At 45.3% G+C, this 15807-nt stretch overlaps 7 protein-coding genes across 7 annotated transcripts; 3 read left to right on the top strand and 4 right to left on the bottom strand.

Annotated features, from left to right (window-relative positions):
- Window positions 1–1990, bottom strand: C8R40DRAFT_318082 (uncharacterized protein). Its single transcript, XM_046234686.1, has 8 exons — window positions 1571–1990; window positions 1449–1518; window positions 1256–1391; window positions 1150–1194; window positions 1030–1090; window positions 923–965; window positions 546–874; window positions 1–494 (listed from the first exon to the last, which is right to left on the bottom strand). The coding sequence occupies exons 1-8, from the start codon at window positions 1688–1690 to the stop codon at window positions 372–374; spliced, it is 927 nt and encodes a 308-aa protein (XP_046085529.1). The 5' UTR covers window positions 1691–1990; the 3' UTR covers window positions 1–371.
- Window positions 1991–2010: 20 nt separating this feature from the next.
- On the top strand, window positions 2011–2810 carry C8R40DRAFT_1047414 (uncharacterized protein; the record flags this gene model as incomplete). The annotated part of the gene is made up of 3 exons (XM_046224440.1): window positions 2011–2138; window positions 2194–2404; window positions 2460–2810. The coding sequence occupies 3 exons, from the start codon at window positions 2011–2013 to the stop codon at window positions 2808–2810; spliced, it is 690 nt and encodes a 229-aa protein (XP_046085528.1).
- A 67-nt stretch (window positions 2811–2877) lies between these two features.
- C8R40DRAFT_1171540 (glycoside hydrolase) lies at window positions 2878–5612 on the bottom strand (the record flags this gene model as incomplete). The annotated part of the gene is made up of 18 exons (XM_046231719.1): window positions 2878–2928; window positions 2984–3003; window positions 3061–3121; window positions 3182–3371; window positions 3453–3488; window positions 3548–3652; window positions 3707–3910; window positions 3963–4075; window positions 4130–4156; window positions 4216–4234; window positions 4284–4358; window positions 4410–4468; window positions 4522–4806; window positions 4856–5061; window positions 5119–5137; window positions 5193–5333; window positions 5383–5484; window positions 5541–5612. The coding sequence occupies 18 exons, from the start codon at window positions 5610–5612 to the stop codon at window positions 2878–2880; spliced, it is 1785 nt and encodes a 594-aa protein (XP_046085527.1).
- Window positions 5613–9765: 4153 nt separating this feature from the next.
- C8R40DRAFT_1171538 (uncharacterized protein) lies at window positions 9766–12373 on the top strand (the record flags this gene model as incomplete). The annotated part of the gene is made up of 7 exons (XM_046231718.1): window positions 9766–9973; window positions 10025–10245; window positions 10578–10848; window positions 10912–11452; window positions 11522–11574; window positions 11645–11708; window positions 11773–12373. The coding sequence occupies 7 exons, from the start codon at window positions 9766–9768 to the stop codon at window positions 12371–12373; spliced, it is 1959 nt and encodes a 652-aa protein (XP_046085526.1).
- A 298-nt stretch (window positions 12374–12671) lies between these two features.
- On the top strand, window positions 12672–13273 carry C8R40DRAFT_317838 (heat shock protein 9/12-domain-containing protein). Its single transcript, XM_046234685.1, has 5 exons — window positions 12672–12811; window positions 12865–12888; window positions 12949–13035; window positions 13089–13151; window positions 13201–13273. The coding sequence occupies exons 1-5, from the start codon at window positions 12782–12784 to the stop codon at window positions 13246–13248; spliced, it is 252 nt and encodes an 83-aa protein (XP_046085525.1). The 5' UTR covers window positions 12672–12781; the 3' UTR covers window positions 13249–13273.
- A 227-nt stretch (window positions 13274–13500) lies between these two features.
- On the bottom strand, window positions 13501–14671 carry C8R40DRAFT_1171536 (uncharacterized protein; the record flags this gene model as incomplete). The annotated part of the gene is made up of 3 exons (XM_046231717.1): window positions 13501–13584; window positions 13650–14072; window positions 14135–14671. The coding sequence occupies 3 exons, from the start codon at window positions 14669–14671 to the stop codon at window positions 13501–13503; spliced, it is 1044 nt and encodes a 347-aa protein (XP_046085524.1).
- Window positions 14672–15105: 434 nt separating this feature from the next.
- Window positions 15106–15735, bottom strand: C8R40DRAFT_1108855 (uncharacterized protein). The gene has a single exon (XM_046228279.1). The coding sequence runs from the start codon at window positions 15535–15537 to the stop codon at window positions 15313–15315; it is 225 nt and encodes a 74-aa protein (XP_046085523.1). The 5' UTR covers window positions 15538–15735; the 3' UTR covers window positions 15106–15312.
- Between the last annotated feature and the right edge of the window lie 72 nt (window positions 15736–15807).

The following is a 15807-nucleotide window of genomic DNA, read 5'->3' as shown; positions in this document are numbered from 1 at the left end:
ACCAATAGGTTCAGATCTGTTCAGATATGTTCGTGTACCTGCAAATATATATTCAATGTAATCTCGTAGAGTCGTAGTAATTTAATACTATAGCGAACAAGAAATAATTCTAAGATGTACCAATTTGAATTCGAGAAATGAGCAACAGGCCACGGTCCAACTCGACTTGCTCTGAACTTGGATCGACTTGCGTCTAAGTATAATGATCGTGAGGCACCATATACTATACAAGGACGTTTGAAGTCTTTTGGAAGCGCAAAGCAATTGATCGTGATGTTCTACATTCCCGACACCTAGACCTCCTAGCTCACCCTCATAGACACTGACAGGTATGGGAATGAACAGGCTATCCTACACACCGTGACCGGTCATTATATTTCTGCCATTCCAGAGTACCTCGCAGATGTGCCAGACCATGACAGATAATGCTCGCGTATATTTCGTGAATCAGGTCGTGCATTTTCCGAGAAATAAGTCTCCGGATCAGATGGGTTCTGCGATGATATACATAAGCATACGTTGTGAAGATGATAATAGAAACGCACGTATGGCTTCAAAGGTGTATTAGTGTGATGAAGCATAAATGGTGTAGGCATGGCCAAAGACATATCATTATCAACGTCTAAGGGAGACACTGGTCGAGATCCGTCTGGCTTTCGTCGGCGGCATGGATGTCCGAATATAAATGCAAGGATTACAATGCAAATGAAGGCCAGTCCTCCGACTACGCCGCCAGCGATCGCGCCAGCATTGATCTTGTGCGCGTCGTCGGATGAAGCGGTGCTTGGTGTGGCTATGGGAGTACTGGAAATTATTGCTGTTGAAGGTGAGGTTAAACTGGTAGAAGTCGCAGCCGTTGATGATTCGGGAAGATCTAAATTGGATAAATATGATTGAAAGAAGAAAAAATAGACCAACTTGCCTCCTGCTTCTTGAGCAAGGGTGGTGTTAAATGTAGCGGAGCCCTGTGGGTATTATAAATGGATGATCTGACATCATCAGTATATGTGACTTAAAAAAAAGACGTACGGTTATGGCCTGGTATGCCCAATGTGGGACAGCCGTACCAGATGGAATTGTTTCTGGATATCTGTGAGATCCAAGTAGCGTTATATTGTGTGCTCGGGAGACATAATGTTTATGTCATACACGCTGAGGAAGACCGTCGAGCAATTTGTTGAAAAATCCGCCCATCTAGTCGAGGAATGTCGATAAGTTCCTTGCGGGAAAACATGCAACTTTGACAATGACTTGCGTTGTATAGCTCACTCCTTGACAGCTCGCGCAGGCACTCAGGGCACTATAATATACAGTCGAGCAGGTACAATTATTCTGCAACTCTGAGCCAAGAGAGTAATATTCTCCGGGTGTGACGGCCGGTATGCTGAATGCTTCCCAACGATGGCGTATAAATTATCGAGAAATATCAGAGAAGGTAGCACACTCACCACCACCAAAACATACAGAACCCAGATAGCCTGAGACTTGGCAAGGACTCTGCCCTTTGGAGTTGACCGACTATAGTGACATATCGACGAATCAAACTATGAGAGATTTGGTCGGCACTTACCCATTGGTAATCAAACTGCGAGCTACAAGCAGGAACGTTGAGACTCGGATCTTCACATCTGACATGCCACCACAGTGAAGTGCTCCAAACCGTCGTGAAAAGGGCGAGGAGAAGGAACATGACGAGTCCAAAATCAGTGGGGGGATGGGGACACAATAAATGAGTGGGTTATCAAAGCTAGTTTATAAGGACTAGTCTGAGGTAAACTGATCTTCTTTGGAAGAAGTATGTACCAAGCAAGCTGTCCAGCTTGAGGGGAGAAGGTGAAGAATGTCGGCAATCGTACACAAATACGTTACAGCCATGAGGCGGGCGCTACTAGACTCGACTCAGATGCTGTGTGCAGATCTTGATAAATGAATAAGGAATCGTTGCGCGCTGTGGAATAGTGTGGAATGCGGAAAGGAAAGCAAGCGCTTAAGTCTGCCGCCGGCATTTTGATGCTGTTCTTCCACCGACAATTATTCTTCCTTCTTTGTTTCGCGTCTTTTGCCCTTGCCAACACAGAAATCGTGAACTTCGAAGCTTCAGATCAAATAGATGTGCACATATCTGACGATCATAACTGGTGCGCCACCTACTGTCTCGCCAAAACATATCTTGGCTGACATTTTAATTTCTAGGCATGTCTTGAGCCCTGGAGCTAATGAAAAATCCTTCAATGTTCAACCTGCGCCATTTGGCACGCGCATGAATGTCGTCTGCTCGTCGCCGCAGGAGCTGCTCTCGAAAGCGCCCAACTGTTCGAACGAAATTTGGATAAAGCTTGATTTGGATCATCCTGATTGGAAGTCGTATACGAAGTATACTTTGCGAATATCATGGCCTGGTTCAGTGCGTCTCTGATACTAATGTCACAAAGATATAGCCTAAATTCTTATTATAACAGTCTCCTGCGGATTTCGGCATGAATATTTTCAACCCAGAGACAACTGCTTCACGCTTCGCAGGGAAACCAATATCTCCACCAGCCCGGACGCGTGTCAAGTTCGCCCGTATCCGCGTTGTCGACGCTGGCATCATTTCTCCTCTGTCTGGTGTAACTGAAGTCCGTCCAGTACCCTTCATGGTCATTCTAGAACCATTATACTTTGGTTTGATACCGGCTTCAATTGTACCTTTCCTATGGGTGCTTTTGCCGACGATATTCGTGTCTATACTAGTGGCTCCTTATGCGAATGCATTCTTATCTGATATAGCTGCTGCTGCCAGAAGGGAAATCACTGGGAAGGAAGAATAGGAATGGTCGAATAGATACGATAGCATACATGCAGCATTTAGATACCTGAACCACATACATTGTACTATTAAGAAAAGCCTGTCCGAACGTGTGGGGAAAATATTGGTAAAGGGTGCGCCTACGAAGGTTGTGTTAGTATGATGAGAGGCATAGGTGTAACAAAGAGGACGAACCTCTGTGTTGAATACATATTCTGCCAAGGAAGACGGTTAGCATTGATTGAATAGACTAGCATTGGAATGATACTAACTGTCCAAAGATAGCACGCTCGCATCCTCAAATAGCAAGAACAGGTACTTCAGCGTCTCGCTCTAATAAGTGACAGGCAAAATCGTGAGTATACGTCACAATCAAAGAAGCACATATCTCACCATGAGGAACGTCTCCATTTTATCCTCTTTCCTTGATGGTACTTCGTCCACATTCATGATAGTCGCATACCCACCAGTTTCAACTTTGCAATGCTTCTCAATTGATTGGAAGATATCCCAGCCCCAGTCACGGTAGCGAATATCTCCTGTGAGACGGAAAGCCAAAAATAAGGATTCGACAGTTTCTGGGCTGTTCCCATCGGCGATGTTCAGTGATGTTCAGAAATAACCCCATAGAAATAAACGGGGCACGGAATAAACACACCGTAACATGTATCTGGCATCGTATGGGGCTTCTGCACCTGGGCTACGGTGTAAACAGTGAGTTCTTAAAGTCTGTACGTCGTCTAGAAATCCGTTACCCACCTTGCACCTTTGATGTACCAATCAGCAGGAACGCCAGATTTGGACAATACGTCAATCATTCCATCTGAAGGTATACGAAAGTGTGCAATCTCAGGAGAAAGCCCGCTGCAAATTCATTGAACATTCCTCGTCAGCCTTTGAGCAAGGAGATAAACATACGTCAGAGTGTCATGTGTATCCACGCAAGTCTTAATCAGCTCGACCCCATCCTTCCAGTCCCTCTTTCCGTGATCCATGAATTCCGACTGACGAGGTGGGATAGACACAGGAAGAGTCGATGCGCCAGTGATAGTTGCACCAAGCATGAGGGATCCCCCGAAGAAGCACGCCAAGTGGTCTTGCTTTGGAGTAAGTCGCCAGGAGCTTTAAGGAAAAAAGTTAAAATCCGCGGGTCCAATATAGAGAGAATACAAACAGTTGTCCACCAGAGTTTCGCTCTGGAATGAGCTCTGAGGTATAGGTCATCCTCGTGTATGGACTTTTCGTGATGAGGTTTTCGTGGACAGCGGACATTGCGTTATCGTACATCTGTGAAAATACAGTAATTCCCTCTGTTTCGCATGAGGTACTATTCCGACTAACCTGTCGGTAAACATCTTCCGTCTGGTTCTGATAGGACCATTATAATAGTCAGAAGTTGCTCGAGGTTTAGATACAGAAAAACTTACAGTTTGTAGGTATTGCTTTCTGGGAAAACATGAATAAGGTCAGGATATAGGAAATGCATGAGACTGACAATAGATATTCATAGTACGAATCTCCGCGCGACCCTAGTCGAATAGCAGAAGGAACAAACTGTCCTGTCTCTACACTGATTTTCTATGAGCGAATAAAATGTAAACGAACAAGGAAAAAATCATACTGCATGTAAATCGAAGCAAGTCCGTGTGGCATTTGATTCTCCTTGATAGTTCTCATAACCTACGTGTTCTCGTCAGTTTGTCAAAACAGTAATCCAACCACTAAAAACGTACAGATTCGACTTTTTCCCAATAAATGTCTTCGTCTGTCAGATAGCTGAGATACCTGAATTCGAGTTGTAGCGTAGCAACTTCGGCGGTGCTGACGAGTAGAGGGAGGTATGGATCAGAAACGCCTTCGCGTTTACCAAGATTAATGTTGGGCAGCGGGAGCCCGGAAGGGGTATCAAAAACAGGCAAGATGCGGTCTGCGAGTTCAATTGCGCGGTCCAGGTAGAGTTTATCGTGGTCAGTCAGCTCGTAAGCTGAGAGAAGACCCCCAAGAACACGAATGGTAGTCTGTGTGTGCTGTTAGAATACGATTTAGAAGTAAAGACTCTCAATTCACTTCGAAAGTATTGAACTCTGCATCTCTGTCAAATGATAGTCTGGTATCCACCCATTTCCTCGCTCTGGCATAATCATCTTCAAGGCCCATGATCAACATGGTATCAATGGAGTCGATAACAGTGTAACCAATGCCTCCGGCTTGAGTCAAGTTTGAGCCTTTGTGGCTAATCGGATGATACTCGTCGTCTCCCATTGCATCTCTTTCTATGTCAAATTCAAAGGTATAAAAGTGCATCGACAAGTCTGAAGGAATTTACACACCATAGGAGCGCCACGCATGCTAGATTTGGAAATTAGATATCTTTCGGTCCAAAAAGGCCCGTCAGAACGCGCACTTTGAAAGCTTCTACAACCGCATCTCTTTTCTCTATATCTGCACCGAGTCCCACAAAGCTTTTAGTGCTCGATCCTGGTGAAGTTTGCCAGTCGTCCGACTCAATCCAGAAGCTGGCTATATCCGAAAGTGTGGAAGGATTCTAAACGGCTAGTGAGTACTCAATCAAACCAGTGCTTAAGCAAGCTTACAATGTATACGAACAATCCAAAGCATAGAAGAAGAGGTATCCAAAGAATTTTGAGATATTGCAGTAAAGCAGCACTGTCTATGTCAAATTCCGATTCGTCGGCCTGTATACGTGGATCACGGTCAAAAAACGGTCGAAGGAAGAAAGAGATGAGCTGACAGTGGCATTCTGCGGAGGCTCCTTCTCAGGCTTTGAGCCCGTTTTGCGTTTTCTTAGCCCGTCGTCGGGCATGTTGTGTCCAAGGTTATATGAAGTAGAGCGCACGGACCAGCTATGGTGCGTCGTTTCGGCCAAAGCGGCGAAAGCCCGTACTTTATAAGCAGACCTGGGCCGATGATTTCTTGCAGACTTATCTCTAGCTACTATAGCTAGATCTCTTATCCAAACATCATAATGTCTGACACTGTGTGCAAGTGTGTGCATCCATAATCTGCTACTTATTTTTGGGCGCTGTTATACGTCGCTGTTAAGCCCGATATCGATGAATGTATACTGAGAAAGCTTTAAGAACCGTCTTTCCTGGTGAGTCCAGGGAGTGTCAGGGAGTGTCCAGGGAGATTCACAATTTCGCATTCCTTATTCGCCGACGGCAAATATCACTAGGCTCCACTGTCGTGGACCACACCTTGCTTGGTAAATATTGTAGATCTAAAACACGGCGCGCACAGGGCACGCCGCGAGTGGGTACAGGGCCTCCATATGTTTTGAATGCCATGTAGAATCTTAGGGTTCCGTAACTTATTCAAATTCAAGTTACAAATGTAACTAATTCATGTTACTAACATTTTACTTACATGTCATGTTGAGGGTGTAGGATTTTCAGTGTAACGAATGTCACTAAGAAACACCTTGAAAACATCCTGTGGTTAAGTTTTCCAACCTCGACAAGACTTACTTGAAGAAGCTTCAGTTCGAGCCTTATCCCACATGTAATCTTGGTGACAATTCTGATGACAGCGAGGATAATGAAGAGGATGAAGAAGGACAGTCCGAAGGAGAGAAGGAGGCTCAGATGCCCAAGAAGCGAGGCTGTAAAAAGCGAGTCATTCTGTCTGCTTCGTGCATCATTGTTGATGAAAATGAGATCAACCTCGCATCTCCTGCTTTGCTGGCAATGATATCATCAGATGAGTTGCAGACTCTCTGTGATACCCCAGAGTCAGCCATGGCCTCCGGTTCTTCTCAACTACTGATCAGTGAAGAGGTGAACCAAAGGGATGTGCCAGTCAACTGGGAAAGCCTTGGAATATAAGTTACACTTAGTTACTTGAATTCTTCAAGTTACAAATAGTAACATCATATTAGTTACACTGTTTCTTACACTAATTAGTTACTGTTACTTACGCGTGTAACTAATGGATTCAGAACTTCAATGTTAGAAACAAATGTAAGTAATAGTTTGAGAATTAGTTACGGTACCCTAATGTAGATGGACAATGGGCGAGTTGTTGTGGAAGCTTCAAAACAAAACAAGTTCAAAGTGTGCCTGCACATCAAAAATGTTCAATTCCGGGGTAGAATAGGGTAGACTAGGCTCCACTGCCGTGGACCACACCTTGCTTGGGTCATGTTCTCAACACCACTTCATTTTACTAGCTGACATTTATACCTATTATGCTACAAGTATGTTTTGGTCCAACTTCCACTGCCAAATACCCATTTCTGATCATGGAACTGAATTTCACGCAAAGACGGGCAAATGTCATGTAAGCCATTGAATGCCTGTTCAACATCTAAATCATAAGCATCAATGTGCAGTATGTAGATCAACCTGAGATTTTGCAGATGATGCAAACTCTGTCGCACCAAGTCCAATATCCTAGCCTATAATGCCATGAATAAGAGTAAGTCTCCTTTGACACAAACACAAACATTGAACATAATGCTCCATGTAAAGGTACATGGGCAGCTAAATGCTTTCATTGAAAGTACAACAATGGACATGGCAGTAGAGCCAATGGATGGCGTATAGGGATATTTTCATAATTTTTGTGTCGAATTGGACAGCAAAAAAACACCACAGGAGCATTGCGGTGAAGGTACAGTTGCCCCTCATATGCTCCATGTCGGCGTGGGAAATGGTGGTGGTGAAATGGCTGCAGCATCAAATGCAGAGACAGAATATATTGTACCAGGATTGGACAGGCCATATTCCATGGAACTGGACAGCAATACACAACAGGAGCAGTGCGATGAAGGTACAGTTGCTTTTCATATGGTCCATGTTGGGATGGGCAATGGTGGTGGTGAAATACATTACACAAACAAGAATGTGAAGATACGAGGACATTGGCTCCTGCGTCAATTTCAGAAACAAAATATATTAGAATGGGAGACCTGGACAGCCCACATGCAAAAGATGGCGAGAGTGCAGTACTTTTTTTGGCTGCTCTTCAGTGGAAGTACACAAAAGTTGAGACAGTAAGTGTGTGGTTGAATTTGGAGGAAGTTGCTGATGAAATGGAGAAGGTAGTGTGGAACTACTTTACAACAAGCAGTGGGGTATTGTGGATTCAATGGAATTTGCAAGTGGAAGTGGGTAAAAAGCATCAATTGCAAGCAGAGATTGAGAAGATGAAGGACTGTGTGGGGCAAATGTATGAAAGATGAGTGGTGTTATTCATAATGTTCATTGATGCACCACGTGGGGTGGGTGGACATCAAGGGACTGGGAGTGTTTGTAAGTTATGGTTGAGAGAATCAAGGACAAAAGCTGACATATGGAAACAGACCATTCAGGAGGGGGTCCAGAAACACTTATAGGATGAGAATACAACAATAATGAGAGGCATAACACTATCTTTGGAACAAGAGTAGGCACAGGAGTTGGGAAAGATATGGAACCTGACATTACTTGGAGAAGAGATTTGTTCTTAGTGGCATTGAGAGGAAGGTTTGAACAGGTGCAAACAGTGAGTTAGTTGAGACATAAAGGTATGAGGTACTAAGAAGAACATACAACAGACATGATGGAATTTTGAGGCATCATACAAAGGACAGCTCTGTCTGCAGTGGCAGATTGTTGTTGAACTGAAGGAAGGTCAAAACATGTTAGAAGAGGTGAAGAGCATGGAGGTGTGTGTAGGAGTGTTGTGGTATAGATGTGTTGGATTAATGATGGTGTTCATTGATGCCCCCAGAGGACCAACAAAGTATCAAGAAACAAGAACACTGTGTGAGTAACATTTGAAAATGATTCATTCCAAACCGACAAGAGGCATCTGTAAAACCTGGATTTTCGGCTAATAGCTGGAAAGCAGCTGACAGCGCTGTCCAGCTGGGAAAGCACCCCCAGCAGTTGATCAATACTGCTGGGAGTGCTTTCAGTGCTGGACAGCGCTCTCCAGCCAATATCCTTGCTCTGGCGAACATCCATGTTTTGCAGATGAGAATAGATCACCTAGTGGGAAGAGTTAATGGAGATTGGATGTAGGCAAAAGGCAGAGTTTGTAGGGGACAGTGGTGTATATATTATCAAAGAGTATTATCGAAGAGATAGAATATTCGGTATCTAAGTACATAAGTCGTCAAAGGGAATGACATATTTGGTGTATGTACAGACGTGGGCAGTGGGTGAAAAGCAGGCCGAAACAAGCAAATACAAAGCGGGGCAGACAGACACAAAATGTGCCTGCACATCAAAACTGTACAATTCCGGGGTGGAATAGACCTTGCAAGCAAGGTGAAATAGACCCTAATAGACCTTGCAAGCAAGGTAATGATCATCCACAGGAAGTCGCGGGGGTAGCGCAGGACCTGCGATCTTCCGTGGCACTCTTCGGGTTCGAATCTGTTCGAAGCGTCCATGGGCCCTGTCCCGACGCCAGATTTCTATCATCCCCAGGAACTTGAAGCCCTGTGTATGTAAGTAGGAAGCTGTCCGAAGCTGCAGGACAGCGCAGGTCCAGCATTGAGCAATCATTAATCATGTGGCACCCTCCAGGTTCAAAGCTGTTCGAAGCATCCCTTGGTGCTGGGAGGCCCTGGGAGCAGTTCGATGAGCGTCATGAGGTGAATATGTGTTCTATGTAGAGTATCCTCATTGCTAATTCTCGTCGATACTTTATCCTATCCTTAGCCTTCGATAACAGTTGATAGCCCGACGGGAGCCGATGGGTCAACCGAACCCATCTCAGGGCTAAATCCTGCTAAATCGCTTCTGCACAATGGTTATCATCCTGATATGCATCCATCTCGTTGAACATCACATATATACTCCCATCCTCACTTGTCTGATCCCTGGTGGTTAGATCCTTTCTGCTCTCACCCAACACCCGCTCGCACTTTTTGTCGTCTTCCGGCTGGTCCGGCAAACACATACACTCGCTCGTGCTGTCAACCTTCTTAATCCGATTTCTAGTACTACTCGAACATTCCATCGACCATGCGAACTTACAGCACTCTTATTCCGTTCGTCGCCCTTGCGTTCACATTCGCGGCGAACGCTGTTCCTACCTCGTACTCTTCAAGTGGAAACACTTACAACAGTAAAGCATCCGTCAGAGAACTCGACTCGGACGTTGTCGAAGCCCGAGGTTTCGTCGTCGACGATAACTCACTTGAAGAGCGGTCGTCAGCATTGAGTAATGAAGGTGACCATTTCTCCACCGCACCTTAGTCTGTAGCTCATTTTATACCGGAAGGTCCTACCTCTCCCATGAAATCGAATGTCCAGTCCTCACTGGAGCGGCGGATAAACCAAAATATGGCAATCGGCGCTGGGGCAATTGCCGTTGGAGCTTTAGCCATAGGTCTTGGATACTGGGGGAAGAAGCACATAACAGAGGATGCGGAGAAACATGATGCAAGTTCATCGACATCTTCCTCGGCACCTGACCCTACCTCAACCGATAGTGGGGATCCGGTAAGTTTTATTCTATTCTCCGATTTGACGATGGTCAATTCCCTTTCAGTGCACCAAATATGACAGAAGAGAGGGAAAATGTTGAATTTGAGATAGACATTAGATTTCCGCCCTAGTCTTGCGTGTGAGGTGTCTCTTTGAAAAGTCCTTTGTTTCCCTTTGTCTCCAAGAGAAGCCTTGTGTACGGCGCCCTAAGTTCTGCAAATGGCAGTAACTAGACTTCAAAGGCGTTTGTTGCCATGTCAAAATGATTTTCCTTTTACAGCACTGATTTGCGCTGATACAATGGCAAAAGAAGCTTATACCTAGTTTAGCGTTTCATTTAAAAAAAGAATGCTATGTACCAGTGGAAGGATCTGGGACCCACAAAAGTTTTCAGAGGTTTTACCACCAGCATGAAGCGAGGTTTCCTCACCACCGCCAAAGCAAAGCAGCAACTTGGCAAAGATGATAACGATAACAAGAGTACCAAGTCGGACAGCACCCAGAAACCAACCGCCCTTTCTCCCAATCAACCCCAAGTCTCCAACTTGGTGAAGTACAGTGACCTTGACGAAATCGCAGAACCCAGAAACTTTAGTTATGGTGTTGTTGATGAAGCCGGTAAGTAATCGTGTTGTCCTCAAACTTACACAAGTCGCTCAACCCTCTGATTTGCGGATGCAGGCCTTCCTAAAGGGTACGACCCTAGTAAAGTGGCTTTCAACAGCAAGCCTGTTGATCCGAACGATCCGGATGCATTCTTTTTCGTCACCTTGCCTCCAGTGGAGAAAGGTGCTACTCTCGCGGATTATCCTGGAGGATGGACAGAGTGTTGCGTCTCCGGTGACGTTAAACGCGTTATCGAAAACACACCGGGGTTCCCTTCTTTACCTCTACAACCTTTGGGAGGAAAACCCTACCGCATTGCCGATGCTGGTGATAAAGGACTAGGTGTTTTCGCCACGCGGATGATCCGTGCTGGAGAGCTTATCATGGACGAGAGACCGCTTATCGTGACTCCGAACAGTAACACAGAGTTCTTACGCGATAAAGCCTTTATTCGAAAATTGCAAAAGTACAGTCTCGAGCAAATAAGGCAGATCACGTTGCACGAAATGGATAAGAGGGTGAAGAAATCGTTCGATCGGATGCCACTCGAAAATCAAAAGGCGTTTATGGATTTGTTTAATAGTCATAGCCACGACGGAAGCGGTGAATACATTGGGTACGCATTCAATACTTCCTTGCATTCACTCTAATTAGCGATGCTCGAAAAAATTGTTGTTCATTACAGGCGAACGAGGACAAATGCAGCCGGAATCGATGTTAACAAATTGAGAGACAAAGGTTTGTTCTTTTAAAAAGCCGTCTAGATGTTCTTCGCCCTACATTCAGCGTCTTTTTGGTCACTCGTCAGGTTCGACCGGTAAATTGGGTCAATATTCCGCTACCTGCAATGAATTTTCACGTCTCAATCATTGGTAAGTGAAATCTTGCTGTTCGAGACAACGCACCCTATACTAACATACAACTTTTGTTCTACAGCTGCTGCCCCAACGCTATCTTCCACTGGCACACCGACACGTTTACTATCCGCGTCTGTGCAGTTCGCGATATCCCGGCCGGAGCAGAGATCACAGTCGAATACTGCCCCGTTCTTGACTCTGCCGCCCAACGAGCTCAGAGTCTCGCTCCCTATGGTATCTCATCATGCGCTTGCAGCCCTTCCTGCAGTGACCCAGCTCTATCCAAGATTTCTGACGAGCGTCGCGCACGGTTCAGGAAACCCATCGTTCTGACTCCTCCTATCGGCGGGTTTAAACCTGGCGACGACGCATGGTTTCAACCTGCTCTCACAAGGCTCCGAGAGCTAGAAGAGGAGAATCTTCAAAGAGCAGATGAATACAGAAGGACTTTACACCAGTTAGTCAACATATACTGTTTTCTACACGATGTCGACAAGGTGCTTCTGTACGCGCACAAGTTGGACGCGTATTGCAGGGCAAGTGATCGTGTGAAGGATGTGGACCGTAATCTCTTGACTAGGGAAGGTGTAAAGCGCACTCAAGGATGGATGACAGGACAAATGATGCTCAACATGCAGAGACCTGGTATGCCAACGCCTGTCTTGATGACATTCGCATGATTGGATGGTGATTGTAGTAAGTAGTAAGTATACATGAGCTACGACTTGCAGCAATGATATCTTCAAAATATTGAACGCGTCAGAGCCAGAGATTCCAACTGCTCACTTCAAGTTGAACGAGAGAATTCAGAAAATGTACTGGAGACCCGCATGGACAGGCACAATATGACATGTTGAGGCGATGTACTGTGACGAATCGCGCCAAGCTCCCTGCAAGCTCCGCACGTGAACGTCACAGTGACCACTTTGACGCGTCAGAACCTGCGTCAGAGGCCAAACGCGATTCCAATGGGTGGATTTGAAAAGATATATAAACTACACGTCCTTTGCTCTAAATTTTTCATTAACCAACCCACACAAACACATTCCCACTTTCAACTCCTACTACTGTAAATTCTTTTGAACACCATGTCTGACAAAGCCCGTGAATCTTTTGGTGTTAGTTGCTGTTCTTACCCGTGTTCGATGGACGGTGCTGATGTTTATTATAGGACAAGACCAAGGCTGCAATTGTGGTAACTGCTTCTTCGGTTCAGGAAATATACACCAGAAAGCTCTAACTTCGACATTTATAGCCTGACTCCCAAAAGAGTGGTACCACGCAAGCTAAAGACACCGTAAAGGGAAAGGCAGACTCCGCAGCATCGACTGTTCAACCCCAGGTACGAGGGCTTTCATTTAGGCTGGAGCATTCCTATGCTAATCCTTTTTCCAGAGCGAGAAATCCACCACGCAGAAGGTTGGTGACACGTTCAGCAGCAACTCGAATGAGAACGACGTGAGTTATTCTATTTGTGATGGCTCCTTGATCCTGATACTTCCTGCAGCAATCTCTACTCGACAAGACCAAGGATACTCTCGGCTTGAACAAGTAGTCTCATCACCGTCATTTTCGTGGACAAGTTACCTCTTGATTTGATGATTTCATCTACTTGGATTCATATACATCGGGAATTTAATGCGATAATGTACCTGTAATATACACTGTAGAAACAACACACGAATCAAACACTCTTCTTGTAACATAGAGCCTGTGTACTCACCTGAGATTGAAAAAAAGGAGTAGAATGAATACAAGGATTCAATTATAATATTGCCAGAATGAAATGGTTTATTTTTGTTGATATTCAAGGGAGCTTTCGGCGAGGATCACTGCTAATTGACTTTGGTATGGTCATAACCATTCCGATTATTTGTCCACGAAACTTGTCCTAGAAATCACCACACATGTCAGCACGAGCGAACGAGACTCAAGTCGACCAAGCAAGCACCATACATCTTTATTGTAAATCTTCTTCAGCGGCGCTACTTCTTCTTGCGTCCAGTTATTCGCTCTGAGTTGTTTATCCTGCAACGGCCCCGCATCCAAGAACCTCGCAATAAGATTCCGAAAGTCCATTGGCTTCGAATAAAATTCCTCGACGGTCGTTGGAAACTTTTTCTCGAGCCTGTCCTTCTCAATCTGCGCTTGCCGCCGAGCTTCCTCCTCCCGGCGCTGTCGGTTGTACATTTCTTGCTGAAGTCGCTCGTGCTCACGCTGTAGTTTGATTTCTTCTTCCTTCTTGACACTAAGAAGCTTCCGTTGGAGGTCGATGAGCTGTTTGCAATAGTCGTAGTTGTGTCGGGAGATGGACGGTAGGTGGGCAGGTGTAGGCGCGGTCGGGGAGAATGGGTACGGGAAAGTTTTTGCGTATAGTTCCTATTTGCCGGGACGAGGGTGAGATTTTCTTGAATTCCTGGCACGACATATCCAGCACATACCTTTTGCGCATTCGATGTCTGGATCATCACATCGACCTCGGCTTGGCTATAGTTCACGTCTAACGCTTTAGGGTTATCCTTGTACTCTCTTTTCATCCACTCTCTAGGATCCTCGTCTAGCACTTCATTGCGGCTTCGATACCGATCTTCCACATCATCAAGATACGCTGAGGCATTCAAGTCATATAGTCTCGAAAGGAGAGCACCATGCCTCTTCCGGAGTTCGTCAATCTCTTTCTGCACACTCGCCGATGTCTCCGGTGCGGGTTTGGTCCAATCAGTGTTCATTATTGTTTCGACGCTACTCACAGAGGAAATATTTGATGATACAGGTTGGAATAAGAACGAAGGGGGCCGAAGAATGAGAATGAGAATGGGCACTTGCCTTGGTAGTCGTACCCCGCAGTGGCGGATGATATCGAGAGCATGTTGATGTACTTCTAGTTTCTGAGCCTTTGTGGTGGGCTTTTCTGTGAATCCATTTCTTCCCATGTACTTCTCGTTATAAGTACGGGGTTTGCTGCTTGAAGCTGACATTGCGTCTTGTTCAGCGGATGGTGGTCATTGATTAAGAGGAAATAGGCACTTAGGCGCTCATCCAAGCAGCACTTCAGAATCATACGACTCGCAAGGTTTTTGAGTATGTAATTGTAGATAGAATACCGGACCCATATAGTCATACAAGAATTCTCGATTGAGTACCACTCTTCCACCAACGTTTCAAATTCGGCCCATTAAACATTTTTCATCACGATATGTATTGAATCAAACTCTCTCTTTATCACCACGATCATGATTACCACCCTTGTCGCCGAAAACCGTACGAGTTTGACCTCATGAAAAGAAATCAAAGTTCTAGAACGCATAAGCAGGAAGACTCAAGAAGACCATTCCAGAGGGGCAATGCGAGGAGATAGACATCCTACTTACATACGCAACCTTGCGCGAAGTGACGGCGATGAGAAGACCTAGTAGACCAAGAATGATGGCCAGCAGAATTAGAAGGTATCGTGGTGTTCGTGTGATTTGGGATTATAGACTCAATGATGTCGATGAGGTACAATGTGAAATGGATAGCAGCCGGTAGCACTAGCGTACCAGCCAAATCCAAACCAACGACCGTCGACGACCTGCATGGAGAAACAGAAAGTACCACATAGATCTCGAACCAATATTAATCATGCTAGGTTGTGAACGGTCGAGAGTCGACGATGCTGAGAAAGGATCACGCGGAAAGTATCAGGGAACGATAGTTTTATGAATAGCTTGAGGACACAAAATGTGCTTTGTTCGTAATTTTCGTTAAGTTCGCCACAAAGGCCGATAATTTCTTCATCTTTTACCATGCAACTGACCATTCTTGTCAACGAGTCAGGGAAAACATCGGCATAGGACGAACTCATATCGATTTGGACTGACTCCCGTCGCTCGCCATATCATGTTCGAATTGAAGAACTTGTGCTTGAAAGTCGTTATCCGCTCGTCAAACATCGTCAGATAGGCATCCGGAGTTATCATGTCATTCCCTGCATCCTTGACCATACCTTCGGCCATGACCAACATGAAAGTGTGGCTGTTTGGCTTGTCGGTCATCGTCAGAGAATCCAATGTGGTTCTGAGACCTTCTACAGACCCTGAATAAGCTGCGACAAGTGCTATGGTGTGCAGGAGGG

This window comes from Lentinula edodes, assembly GCF_021015755.1.
Source record: "Lentinula edodes strain Le(Bin) 0899 ss11 chromosome Unknown C8R40scaffold_21, whole genome shotgun sequence".
NCBI lineage: Eukaryota > Fungi > Basidiomycota > Agaricomycetes > Agaricales > Omphalotaceae > Lentinula > Lentinula edodes.
The sequence above is the reverse complement of the archived record's forward strand: the minus strand, read 5'-3'. Positions and strand labels throughout refer to the sequence as shown.

What these genes read in the sequence shown, in the direction of transcription:
- C8R40DRAFT_317838 (XM_046234685.1), top strand. Translation starts at nt 12,782, where the DNA reads ATGTCTGACAAAGCCCGTGAATCTTTTGGT. An exon ending in CATCGACTGTTCAACCCCAG is followed by an intron (nt 13,036 to 13,088) that starts GTACGAGGGCTT and finishes TCCTTTTTCCAG; the next exon opens with AGCGAGAAATCCACCACGCA. An exon ending in GCAACTCGAATGAGAACGAC is followed by an intron (nt 13,152 to 13,200) that starts GTGAGTTATTCT and finishes TACTTCCTGCAG; the next exon opens with CAATCTCTACTCGACAAGAC.
- C8R40DRAFT_1108855 (XM_046228279.1), bottom strand. Translation starts at nt 15,537, where the DNA reads ATGAGTTCGTCCTATGCCGATGTTTTCCCTGACTCGTTGACAAGAATG.
- C8R40DRAFT_318082 (XM_046234686.1), bottom strand. Translation starts at nt 1,690, where the DNA reads ATGTTCCTTCTCCTCGCCCTTTTCACGACGGTTTGGAGCACTTCACTG. An exon ending in TTCTGTATGTTTTGGTGGTG is followed by an intron (nt 1,392 to 1,448) that starts GTGAGTGTGCTA and finishes ATCGTTGGGAAG; the next exon opens with CATTCAGCATACCGGCCGTC. An exon ending in CCTTGCTCAAGAAGCAGGAG is followed by an intron (nt 875 to 922) that starts GCAAGTTGGTCT and finishes TATCCAATTTAG; the next exon opens with ATCTTCCCGAATCATCAACG.